The sequence below is a fragment of the Chinchilla lanigera genome, unplaced genomic scaffold, assembly GCF_000276665.1.
Source record: "Chinchilla lanigera isolate Chin_1 unplaced genomic scaffold, ChiLan1.0 scaffold00057, whole genome shotgun sequence".
Taxonomy (NCBI): Eukaryota; Metazoa; Chordata; class Mammalia; order Rodentia; family Chinchillidae; genus Chinchilla; species Chinchilla lanigera.
Window position 1 is genome coordinate 11,036,894 of NW_004955458.1, and position 13,332 is coordinate 11,050,225.

At 39.5% G+C, this 13,332-nt stretch overlaps 1 protein-coding gene across 1 annotated transcript in view; it reads right to left on the reverse strand.

The window, feature by feature from the left end:
• LOC102008505 (chromosome unknown open reading frame, human C12orf66) overlaps nt 1–11,670 on the reverse strand; it is a gene marked incomplete at its 5' end in the record, with an annotated part of 21,014 nt that extends 9,344 nt beyond the window's left edge. The window contains 1 exon segment of the mRNA XM_013520920.1: nt 11,385–11,670. Coding sequence (XP_013376374.1) covers nt 11,385–11,670 — 286 coding nt within the window.
• Nucleotides 11,671–13,332: the final 1,662 nt, after the last annotated feature.

Below are 13,332 nucleotides of genomic sequence, written 5' to 3' on the forward strand. Positions count from 1 at the left end.
TTTTTGGTTTTTCTCCGGTACCAGGAACCGAACTCATGACCTTGCGCTTGCCAGGCAGGCGCTTTGCCACTGAGCTAAATCCCCAGCCCCTATTTTTCATTTTTGACTTTCTTCACTTTCCCCTTCCCCAGCTCCATCACTTTTTTTAGTATTACTATTAGCTTTATAAATTTTTAGATACTTAGTTTACCTTATGAATTCTTTCATTCTTTACTATTGCTAATAGTGGTACAACTTGCATTTAGTGGATATTTACTATAGGTTAATATTTGGTTTGCTTTTTGCCTGCATTATTTTATAGATTCCTCTCTGTTGTCAAGGGTGGGACAGTAGTAGCTTTCATTGGTTCTTATGGTAAAACAATATTCAGTTTGTTGTTGAGACTGTTATTGTTGCTGATTTGTTGCTGCTGCCAGGGTGAAATAATTGTTGCTATTCATTAATTTTAACTATGTATCAACGTTTGGTTTGTCTTTATGTCATCAACAATACTGCTGTTCATTTCTGGAGAACAAGGGGTTAGGCCACTGACACCCACCCCTCCCCTCCCCAAATAAATGGATATGGTCCTGGGACAGAGGCAAAGGCTTACTGTTACCATGCTCAGAGCACACCACTGGAAAGCAGGAAGTAAAGAGATCTTCATACCAGCAAAAAAATTCTTTCCACTATAATCGACCCTCACCCCTCAGTGCATGCATGCATGCGCACACACACACAATAAAATCTGAGAAAACAAAGCAATAAAATGCCTCCAAACTCCCATGAAGGTAATCCATGAGGCATCAAAGTAGAGAAAATCAAGCCAAAGAGCTGAATAATACAGTGATAATAAGGAAGACCAAAAAGTTAATAAAGTATGTGGTTAGCTCAAAGATGACACATCTGAACAGGTAACAGATTTAATAAATAAAAGGCATACAAAAGACACTAATAAAAACCTAGCTGAGCTAAACAAAATAACACAAAATATAAATGACCAGTTTGGCAAACAATTAAAGTCCATGAAAATGTATTAAACAGAAATCCAGGAGATAAAAATTTGACTTGAAAGTATGGGCACCAAAAGTGACACAGTATTAGAGCTACAAGATAGAGCTGATTCAGGTGACCATATGCTCAGTTATTCTATAAGAACAAAAAGACAATATAGAAAATGGATCCAACAGCTGCTAGATGACCCAAGAAGACTAATCTAAAATTAATTGGAATTAATGAAACAAAAATAACCCAGAATATGTAGCATTAAAAAAAATCTGTTTACAGAAACAATGGCAGATAACTTTCTGAGTATGGGGAAAGAATTTAGCATACAGTAAGTGAGGCATACAGAAACCCAAATAGTCATGACCAGAAAAGAAACTCCCTGATACATCACAGTCAAAATCCAATACAAGGACAAAATCTTAAAGCTGTTAGAAAAAAGTAAGACATCACTTATAAGATAAGCCCACTAGAACCGCAGCAAACTTCTCAACACAACCTTACACAAGGCCAAGAGAGCTTGGAGTGAAATGTTTCAAATTCTAAAAGAAATAAAACATTTCCATGACAAAGAACACCTTAAGAAATTCATAACCATGAAACTACACAAAAAAATTTTCAAGAATATACTAGAGAGACAATAAAGGCAAAGATATCAAAATATCTAGTAGAATGAATACATCAGGTAGGGTATACAGTTAAAATGAAGGAAAAAGGAATTGGAGACAGAAAAATAATACAATGACAAAAATAAGTCAACACCTTTTGGTAATAACCCTCAATATGACTGGGACAACTCCCTAATCAAAAGACATAGATTGTCAGATTGCATAAAAAAAATAAAACCCAACACTACAGTGTATGTGAGAAACGATTTAGCTCAAAAAGTAATTCACAGACTAAAAATTAAAAGATAAAAGTCAATGTTTCTTGTAATGGGAGCCCCAAAACAAGCACGAGTAGCTATCTTACTTTTAGACTAAGTGGATTTCAAGTCCAAACTGATCAGATGAGGCAAAAAAACGTTGCTACACGGACACATGCATGCGTACACATGTGCAGTGAAAACTGATGCATCCAACTTAGTAAAACTAACACCACTAGACACACAAGGTCAGATGAACATCAACACAATTATAGTAGGAAACCTCCATACCCCACTGTCACAAAAGACAAATCAACTGGACAAAAATAATAAACAAAGAAATATCAGAGGTGAACCACACATTCAAACAAAAGGACTTAATAGAAGGCTAAAGAGTACTCCAACTAGTAAAAGAATATACATTATACTCAGCAGCACAGGGAACTTCCTCAAAAATAGACCACATACTAGCCCACAAAGCATGCTGAGATACAAAATAACCAAAACTACCTCATGAATTTTATCAGCTCATAGTACAACAAACTAGAAAGGGATGGCAAACGAAACAACAGAAATTATGGAAACACATAGAGATTAAACAATACACTGTTAAATGATCAATGGGGCACAGAAGAAATCAAAGAAGACATTACACAATTTCTAAAAAGTAAACATGACAAAACCTATGGAACATAATGAAAGCAGTCTTAAGAAAAACTTTATAGCTGTGAATGCCCACATCACAAAAATAAAAACATACCTCAAGGTCCTAGAAAAAAAAGAATAATCCAAATCTGAAGTAGTATAAAAAATGAAAAAGATCAGAGCAGAAACGAATGAAATTGAGACTACAGAAAAATAAAAATTATCAGTGACTGAAGGGCTGGTCTTCAAAAGAATAAGCAAAATACACAACCCCTTAGCTAACCTTACTAAAAAAAGGAAGGAAAAGCCCCATGCTGCTGTAATTAGTAAGGAAAAGGACAAAAAGGATGGTTCAACATATGCTATCAATAAATGTAATAAATCACAGAAAGAGATGCTAGGACAAAAATCACATGATCACCTCAATAGATTCAGAAAAAGCCTCTGACAAAATCCAAGATAAAAACTATGAAGAAAATAGGTATAGAAAGATCTTATCTCAATGTGATACAAACCATTTAAAACAAATCTACTGTCAATATCATAGTAAATGGGGGAAAAACTGAAAACTCTCCCTCTAAAATCAGGAAAAAGATAAGGATGTCTAGTACCACTAATCCTGTTCAATACAGCACTCAACACATTACCCACCGAGACTGCGTGTGTGCGTGCGTGTGTGTGTGTGTGTGTAGCGACCTTCTTGGCCTCTTCTGATCAGTTTGGGCTTGAGATTCACTTAGTCTAAAAACAGGATAGCTACTCCTTACTCAAGACATCATCCAAGAGAAAGGAAGAAAAGAGAGAGATATATACAGGGAAGATTTCCAATTGTCTTTATTTGCAAATGATACGATCCTCTACATAGAAGACCCAAAACATTCCACCGAAAGACTCCTAGAATAACACCCAGATCAAGCAATGTAGCTGGACACAAAATCAACACAAAAAAACCAACAGTGTTCCTGCACATCACTAACGAACTCACTGAGAACGAAATTAGGAAAACAATACCATCTGCACCAGTATCAAGAAAAATTAAATACTCAGGAATTAACCTAACAAAGTAAAACACCTCTAAAACAAAAACTATAGTGCTCTGAAAAAGGAGATGAAGCAGTCCATCCAGAAATGGATAGGCAGAACCAATATAGTGGAAATGGCCGTATTTCCAAAATGGATAAACAGATTTAACATAATCCTAGTCACAATATCAACAGAATTCCTCATAGAACTAGAGAAGACCATCCTGAAATTCATACAGAGCCAGTAGAGACCCAGAATAGCAAAAGCAATCTGGGGTAACACAGCAAAACAGAAGGCATCAAAATCCCAGATTTCAACTTGTCTTACAAAGCTACAGCGATAAAAACAGCATAGGACTGGCAAAAGAAACCAAAACAAAGCAGACATGTAGATCAATGGAACAAAACAGAGAATGCAGAAACAATCTCAGGCATATTCAACTAACTGATCTTTGACAAATGGGCCAAAAACATACACTGGAGGAAAGACAGTCTTTTTTAATAAATAGTGCCAAAAAAACTGGCTGTCCGTATGTGGAAGATTTAATCTAAACCCATATATTTTACCATGTACTAAACTAAAATCACAAAGGATCAAAGACCTAAGTGTTAAAAACAACTTGCTTTAAAATAGGTAAAGCTCTTGCAGAAATCTATTTTCTAAGGAGAACCTCAACTGCACAAGAAAAAACACCAATGTAACAAATTGGATCATATCAAATTAAGAAGCTTCTGCACAGCGAATGAAACAACCAATACTGTGAAGAGAGAGCCTACACAATGAGAAAACATTTTTACCAGCTATTCCTTTGGACAGAGGACTAATACCTAAAATATATCAAGAAGTAAAAAATATTATACCCCCAAAAAATAAAACATCCACTCATAAAATGGGCAACTGAAATGAAGATACTTCTCAGAAACAGAAGTAAAAACAGCCAGTAAGTACATAAAATAATGTTCAACATTTCTAGGCATTAAAGAAATGCAAATTAAAACAACACTGAGATTCTTATTCCGGAAAGAATGGCTATCATCAAGAAACCAAACAATAACAAATGCTGATAAGGCAGTAGGGGAAAAGTAAACCTTCTACATTGTTGGTGGGAATGTAAACTAGTGCAATCACTATGGAAATCATTATAAAAATTCCTCAAAAAACCAAAACTAGAAATTCCATTCAGTTCAGCTATTCCCCTTCTAAGTATCTTCACAAAAAAGTTAAGGACATCATGTTACAGAGATACAGGCACACCCACGTTTGTAGCAGCTCAATGCGTAAGAGTACATCTTAGAAGTGAGACAAATGGACAGAGAAAATGTGGTATTATACACAATAGAGTATTACTCTGCCATAAAGAAGGATGAGTTTGAGTCATTCATAGGAAAAATAGACGAACTTTGAGATCACAATGTTAAGTGAAATAAATCAGACACACAAGTTGGTTTGTTTGTTTTGTTTTTTTTTTTTTGTCTTTCAGAGACAGGGTTTTGCTGTGTAGTTTATGCTGGCTTTGAACTCACTTTGTAGACCAGGCTGGCCTCGAACTCCCAGCAATCCTCCTGCCTCACCCTCCTGAGTGCTGGGATTAGAGACGTGCACCACCACGCACAGCCTCTAGACACATAAGCTTAAATGTTGTGTGCTCTCTCTTACGTGAGAAACTAAAAGTATAAATACGTTAAAGAGCAAAATAATAAGAAAGGAGATAAATCTTTTGCTAATGGGGAGGGGACCAAGAGATAGAGGGAAAGGGGAGGGAAGAGAAGGAGGGGGAAGTAAAAAGAACTCAGATGTGTAATGCACATGTATGAACTCCCCATCATGAATGTAACACCACAAACACGTTATTAATAAAAATTTTAAAGCCAATTTAAAAAAACTAATTATTACATGAGAACATAAATATTCCTAACAGAAGTGCTAAGAAAGAGTAAGATGCTACATTTTACTTCACTTTTTAAATCATAATTAAACATGGGAGGAAAAGAAGAGTAGGTAGAGCTTAGCTTCACGAAATGGAGGCTTGACCTTCTGGTCCTAAATCTTTACCACCCTTAGTCCTATATCCTTTGATGTGAAAAATCTGCAGCTCCTTCCACCGAAGGTGGGGTGTGCTATCCTACCCTGCTGTTTTAGTTACTTTTCTCTCCTTGCTGAGACAAATACCCACTGCCCAAAGTTGAACAGGGAAAGGTTTATTCAGCTCACGGTTTGCAGAACTTTCAGTCCATAATCAGCTGCCTCCAAGGCAGAGTCATGTGGCAGAGAGGCAACAGTTCATGGCGGCAGAAAACAGCAAAAGCAAGTAAGAGCAAAAAGAGGGAAGAAAACAAACCTCTTTCTGCTCCTTTTATCTTATCCAGATCGCTGGGATGTGGGCAGTGCCAATCCGATCAGTGGACTGATCCAGCAATCACCCACCTTAATCCCAGCACCCTTAATCCCAGCAATGCACTATGAGGCAGTCAAACTCGAGATTTATTTAGCTGCCTCTAAAAGCCTGCCCATGTGACTGCACGACACTTTGAGGGAACCTCCAGACACAAACCACAGCACAGTGCTAAGCACTAGACCAAGTAACTTGCCTTAGTCAGAAAGCTAATCTGATCTGACGTACATAAAGGCGTGGGCTTATCCTTTTGGCATGTCGTATATTGCTACTGGGTAGCTGCTTCCCCTCTGTCCCTGGGTCAGAGGGCACACATACAGAGCAGACCTAAGTCCAAAATCACAGCGAAGAAACACGTCCGGTGTGTCCAACAGTGTTAAGGAGAGTTATCCAAGTGAACCCAGCTCAGCCAAGCCTGCTAGAGCTGCAAGCCTGTATGCAAATTTGGAGGTAGCTTGTTATACAGATTTATCACAGTAATAGCTGACTGATACACGCTAGGGTAATGCACGGACAATTTAAATATACATACATAAATAAATAAGAACCAAAGCAGAAAGACAGGAAACAGCAGGTATTTATGGGAAAGGTAATAGATTATAGACTGTGTGTTTTTTTGTTTGTTTTGGGCGTTTTTGTTTTTTTTTCTGTTTTGTTTTGGTTTTTTTGCTTCTAATTAAAATCCTCAATGATGTCCCTTTGAAACTTTCTCCTTTTTACTAAGAATCTGGCTGTGATCTAAGGCATTTGATGGGCAATGGTATAATTTCACACGGTCTTGCCTTTGTATTCTGTGCTGTGGCATGTACCCTACCAGTGAGCTTTCCCTCCAAGCCTGTGATCTGCTTTCTGCCAGGATAATATCCTTTTATTCTACAGACTTTATGATTTGGCATCTGTGCTACAACATACATCATTCAGAGGTAAAGATAGTTCGTATTTTGGTATGCTATTTTATTGAAAAAGTTAATTCTCTTTCCAAAGGACCCATTTACCTTGCAAGAAATGGTTATCTGCTCCAATGTCGGTGATCTACATCAGAAGTCCTATTAAAAATTTTGTGAATAGGGTTATCTTTCATGCAATGGAACGCCTTTATACTAAAAAAAAAATTAGTAAGCCTGATACATAACATGGAGTCTAAACCCCTAGCCCTGATTTGGGATACAGATCATCTGAATTACTGCGACACCCAGTCTGCTTTCAGAGATGAATGGAAAGCATGCTTTGTTCTGTTTTGTTAACTTCTATTTCTGACTTTTTATCTCAGCTCTAGATCCCTATCTTAGTTACTTTTCTCATTGCTAAAAAAAATACCTAACACCTACAAGTTAAGGGAGGAAACGTTTATTTAGCTCAGTTTGTAGAGTTTTCAGTCCATAATTAGCTGGATCTAAGGCAGGATGATATGGCAGAAAGCCATCGTAGAAGGCAGAAGGTAACAAAGCAAGCAAGGGACGACCATAGCTCTTTCCATCCCTTATACTTTATCCAGGCTACTTAGGAGGAAGCACTCACACCCTCAATCCTAGCACCCTTGATCCTAGCACTGCACCATGAATCAATCCCATGGTCACACACTCTAGATCCAGCCACGTCTGAAAAAGCTCCACCTATGACCATATGAGGCTTCGGGGGGGATATCCAGACACAAGCCATAACATTCTGCCCCTAACCCTCCAAACACTCACGTATATCCCCTTACACAAAAGGCATTTAGTCCATCTCTGAGAGTTGCCAAAGTCCTAACATTTTCAGCACTGCTGAAAAGTCCAGGTCCAAAATGTCCTCTGAGATTTAAGGCAAACTTTTAGCTGCAAGCCCCCACACAAATGAAAAGCAAGTTAAACACTTCCAACATTAAATGGCACAAGATAAACATTTCCATTTCAAAAGGTACAAATAGGGGAATACAAAGGAACGGGTCCAAAGCAAGCAGCAAGGCAAACATTAAGTCCCATAGCTCCATGTCTAGCATCCAAGGCAATCAGTGGCAGGATGTGAGCTCTAAAGGGCTTTGGTGGCTCTGCCCCTATAGCACTTCCAGGAGTGCTGGTTCCCATGGCTTCTCTCCTGGGCCAGCTCTGATGCCTCCTTTCAGTCTTCCTCGGACGACTCACATTCCTGGCAACCCCAAACTTCTGGGGTCTCCACTGCACCCCCAGCTTCACACTGACAGCTTCACACACTGCTCGCTCAGGGGCACACTGCCTGGCCTCCGAGGCCTTCTTCTAAAGTCTGAGTGGAAGCCTTCCTGACCCCACAGCTCTTGCACTCTGCATGTGCCTCAAAGCACCACCATGTGGTTGATGCCAGGATCTGCTGCCAGCTGGAGTAGCAGCCAGGCTTCTTTCTCTCTTGGCTATAGAGGCTGAGTGTCTAGATCATTGAATACTCTATTACTCTGAACCTAGTCTCAAGGAACAAATTCTCTAGGCTGCCGCCATTCTGGAACATGGTGCTCTGGGGCTCTCTTCTCAAAGCAAAGTTTTTCACCTTTACAATTCTAAGGCTGCAAAGGCTGGAATCCTGCTGGTTCTATGATGCCGTCAGGCCATCTTTTCTGTTGTCTTGTTCTGAACTGCCTAGCTTTTCCTTGCTAGTCTTTTCAGTGACAATTTCTCCTCTGTTCCATCTCTGCAGGCCACAGTTTTACAGGAGCTTCCTTTCTGGCCAAACTCACATTGTGAATCATTCCACTGGGTTCTTTGCTTTTGACTCTCAACATAAATCTGGCTAAAAGCACCCCCAAAATAGCCATGCCATGGCCTCAACATAAGACTGCTTTGAAATTTCTTCTACCAGATTAATTTGTCCCCCACCCCTAATCTCAGTCTCAGGCAAAATCTCTGGACATGAGCAAAATGAAGGCAGACTTTCTGCCAAGCCGTAACACACATCATCTGGAATCCAACAGTGAATGCACTCCCTCCCAACAGAAACCTCTCAAGCCTGGTCTTTACTGGCAGGATCTCCATCAGCCTCTGGTCTTCTGAGCTCTGACCAGAATCTCTCATCAAGTACAGCCTAAGACATTCCAGCTCTGCTTTTGCAGCTGGCATCTCTAAACTCTTCTAAATCCTTCCCACACATTAGTCCAAAAGACTCCTGAATCCCATGGTCAGGTATACTCACAGCAACAACCCCACTTTTCTGGTACCAAATCCTGCCTTACTCTAGACACAAGCCATAACAACCCCCCATTTCCAACTACCTGGTGAATTTACTTGGAAACATACTAACAACTCAAACCCAACTTACCCAACATTTAGTTCACTACTTTACTCCTAAACCAGCCTCTCTTTATCTTTTGATCCCATAAATTACATTATCTTTGGAGGGCAAAACCTCCAAATCACCTTTTGCAGCAACCGCTCCTTACTCCTACCATCCAAGACAACAGACAACTGTCACTGTCTTGTTTCTCAGTCTTGAAACAAATGTGGCTCCACTACTACTTATCACGCTGCCTATCCTAACAGCCTGCTATACTAACCTTTTCTCCTAGAACTTCATCTTCAGCATCTCATTCCTCCCACCAGCGCCAAATAATCAGTCTAACACAAAAATGAGAACATGATACTCCCCTGATCAAAAACTTTTCAGTTTCCAACACTTATAAACTCCAGAAAACAGTTACATCCAGAATACAACAGTTATACCTGGAACACTCATTCATTTACTGAGCATCTACTATGTCTTCTGTTCCAGATTCAGGGGAAACAGAAGCTCTCACAAAGCTCACACTCTAGTTTATAAGAGAAGGTAATAAAAAACACTATAAGCAAATAATTTCTCAGCAGTAAATGCTGTGAAGAAAACAGTGTAAACTAAGGATAGAGACTAAATAAAAGACAATTTTTGTAACATAGAAGGCAAAGACTTCTCTGACATTTAATCCAAGACTTAAAGCTGAGAAGAAAATGAGAGCAAGAACATTTCAGGAAGAGAACAGCACACATCGAATCGCTCAGACCTTTTGTATTCTGAAAACACCTTCTTACCTCACAGCACCTGTGCTCCTTTTCCTTTGCTCTGAAACGTCTACTATGCATAAAAGCTCATCAGAGTCTATCTCCTGCACGAAGCCTTTCAATCTCCCCACTTTTTCTCACTCTCCCCATATTTCATTAATAAATCAAATATGTATTAGCTTTCTACCTCTATATTTGAAGCAAATATATCTAATTTCATATATCCAAATGTGTGGTGTCCCTGAAAGAAATTACTTTACAATCAGTACAAAAATTCAGCTCCTATAGGTAGGTACTATGCCAGGCTCCAAGGAAAGAAAAATAAGTCATTCTTTTTATGAGAGTCATTCTTTTTATGATAGTCATTCAAAATACGTCATTCACTTTTATTTTATGTATGTATATATGTATTTATTTATTTATTTAGTCTTTTTGAGACAGGGTCTCACTACACAGTTCAGGCTGGTCTTGATCTCCCTTTGTAGTCCAGGCTGGTTGCGAACTCGCAACAATCCTCCTGCCGAGTGCTGGGATTACAGCCCTGTGCCACCACGCCCAGTGTCATGCCCTTTTATGATACAATGCTTCTGAAATTTTTTCATATTGCTCTTTCGGCTAGGCACTGAGCAGTGTATCACAACCAGTCTCATTCTTTTATAAACAGTAATTTCCCTTCATTAAGAACAATTTTTCAGTAGATCAATATCTTTTTAAAAAAACTTAAATTCACTTCTAAATAATTTTTTGGCTATCCAAAAAAACATATGCATTTCTCAAAAGCAGATGACTGTCTCCACCAGTTCAGTCTGAAACAAACCAGAGTATGTATCATAGACTCTGACAACAATTAAAGGCATTTCTGACACATGTTAAGAGTGACGGCTGCATCAGTGCAACAAGCAGGTAACACACGAAGATTACTACTTTGCAGGGACAATACATATTTAAAAAGTGACTCACTGGGGCTGGGGATTTAGCTCAGCGGCAAAAGCGCCTGCCTGGCAAGCGTGAGGTCATGAGTTCGGTTCCCAGTACCGGGGAAAAACAAAACAAAACAAAACAAAACAAAAAAAAAAGTGACTCATTAAAGTGTCCCAGTAATTTATACACAATTGTCTTGTCATGCGAACTCTTTCATAAGCAACAAAATCAAATATAACCCAACATTTTTTTTCTTTTTTTTAGTACCGGGAACTGAACTCAGGACCTTGCACTTGCCAGGCAGACGCTGCACCGCTGAGCTACATCCCCAGCCCCTCAACTTTTAACAATTACTGCACTTCCTTCTCAGTGTTTTGCTACTGCTTACAGAAATTTCCATCCAACGTGATACTAACCAAAAGGAGCCTAATGTACAACTGCTGATGAATTAATACCTGTAAAATGGGATACAGTTACTTCTTTTTCTGTTATCTCACCATAGACCCTCATGAGAGTAGGAAAAATTGAGAACCTACGTGAGACTGAGAAGACTGCCACATTCTCCCCCACCCCAACTGACCTGGAGCTGTACTTCTTGAGGATGGTGTCCAAGAGGCCCACGAGCTCCTCAGCATTGATGAACTTCTGCGTACTGAGGGTGTACATCTTCTCATAGAAGTCTGCGATCTCCACGCGAGCCTGAACGAAGAAGCAGAGCTGCTCCGACAGGTGGGACAGGAGCTCTTCCACGTGAGGAGCGGTCCCACCCAGGGCTCCTCGGCCTGTCACCACCTTCTTCAGCTCGTTATGCAGGGACGTATAGATGGTGCGGATGGAATCCTTCCTGCTGAAGAACGACTGGCCCCCTGGTAGGTAAATGACATAAGCACAGGGCAGGTAAAGAAAAGCCTGAAGTCCCAACACCTCCCAGCAGCCAAAAGGAACGAACGGGAAGCCCAGAGCTCACTGGATCTCCGTTTGTCACGTCTCTGACCCTGACTGGGATACGAACACTTTAGGATTCACGATTTACGGACAAGTGACCTGAACAAATACTTGGAAAAGTCATGTAAGACTGTTTCACTCAGGCTGTAATTGCCCCCTACTCCACAGCAATAAGCATTCAGATTTATTTCGGAGCATAATTAATCTAGCAAATACAGCCAATTTGGATCTAAAAAGCTTTCTTTCACATAAATATATTTAGAACAAAACAAAGTATTCGCATCATAGAAACACTTCTGTTATTTCTGGTAAATCAGAATTTTTTGTTTCTACTTTAGAGTTGCATTTGCCTTTGAATCTTACCTTTTAGGCCATAACAGAAAACAAAGTACACACACACACACACACACACACACACACACACACACACGCTCCTCATATGCGAGTATACTGAGATCTCAGAGCAGAAAAAGGTCTTAGCACTCTCGACAAGACCAACACTATAAGGGATGACATAATAAGTACAAGACTCTGAATGACTAAGACCAGGAACCAACCAGAAGTAGCTGCTGCTGTGATTTAGAGGTTCCAAAAGAAATCAGCAAAAGGTAAGGCCAACTATCTTTTACAAAAGTTAAAAAGGGTCAAATAGCATAGATGTCATTTATTTCCACATTTATACATGATCAATTATATTTGTAATTAGAGCCAGCTTCATGGATGTTTTCTTAAGCAGTCTGGCACTCCACCAAAGAGCTGGGGGCGGGGGGGACCACAAAAAACAAAACAGCACATTTAAAACAGTGATTTCTAGGAATCTACAAAAATCTGAGCTAGGTACCAGTTTAAATTTTCTTTAAACCTGAAATGTAATAATGGTTTTATTACTATTCTAAACATACTAATTAGGGTTAAAATTTATCAAGGCACTTTTAAAATATCCACATAATAAATGAACTATTTTGTAATATTTTTAGTTTGATGCATGGTTTATGTTTCAAGAAATGAATCTTATATCCCTTACTACTATGATAATCGGCTGTCCCAGTTTACCCAGGACTTTCCAGATTTAGCATCGAAAGACTGGTTTCCTGAGTTTAGAGGTTTTTGTCTGTTTGCATTCTGAGATGATGTTCTCACTATGTTGCCCAGGATGGTCCCTAATTCACTGGCCCAAGTGATTGTCCCACCTCAGATGTACGGTAGCCTAGCTTAATCTAGGTTTACAACAATGTCCTCTGTGGGGTGTGGTGGTACACCTCTGTAATCCCAGCACTCCGAGAAGCTGAGGCAGGAGGATCACAAGATCAAGCCCAGGTGCCGGGGATATAGGTCAGTGGCACAGCGCCTGCCTGGCAAGCTCAAGGCTCTGAGTTTGATTCCCAGCATCAAAAAAAAAAAAAAAAAAAAAAAAAAAGATCAAGCCCAGCCAGGCAATTAAGTGGTTTAGATAGGCCCTAACTTAAAAGAAAAGCTTAATGGGATTATAGTTTAGTTCAAAAGCTCTTGGTTCAATCCCTAGTACTGCCACTGCCCCGACTAAAAAGTCCTGTGCCCCAGGAACCTTTGGTCCTGGACAAATT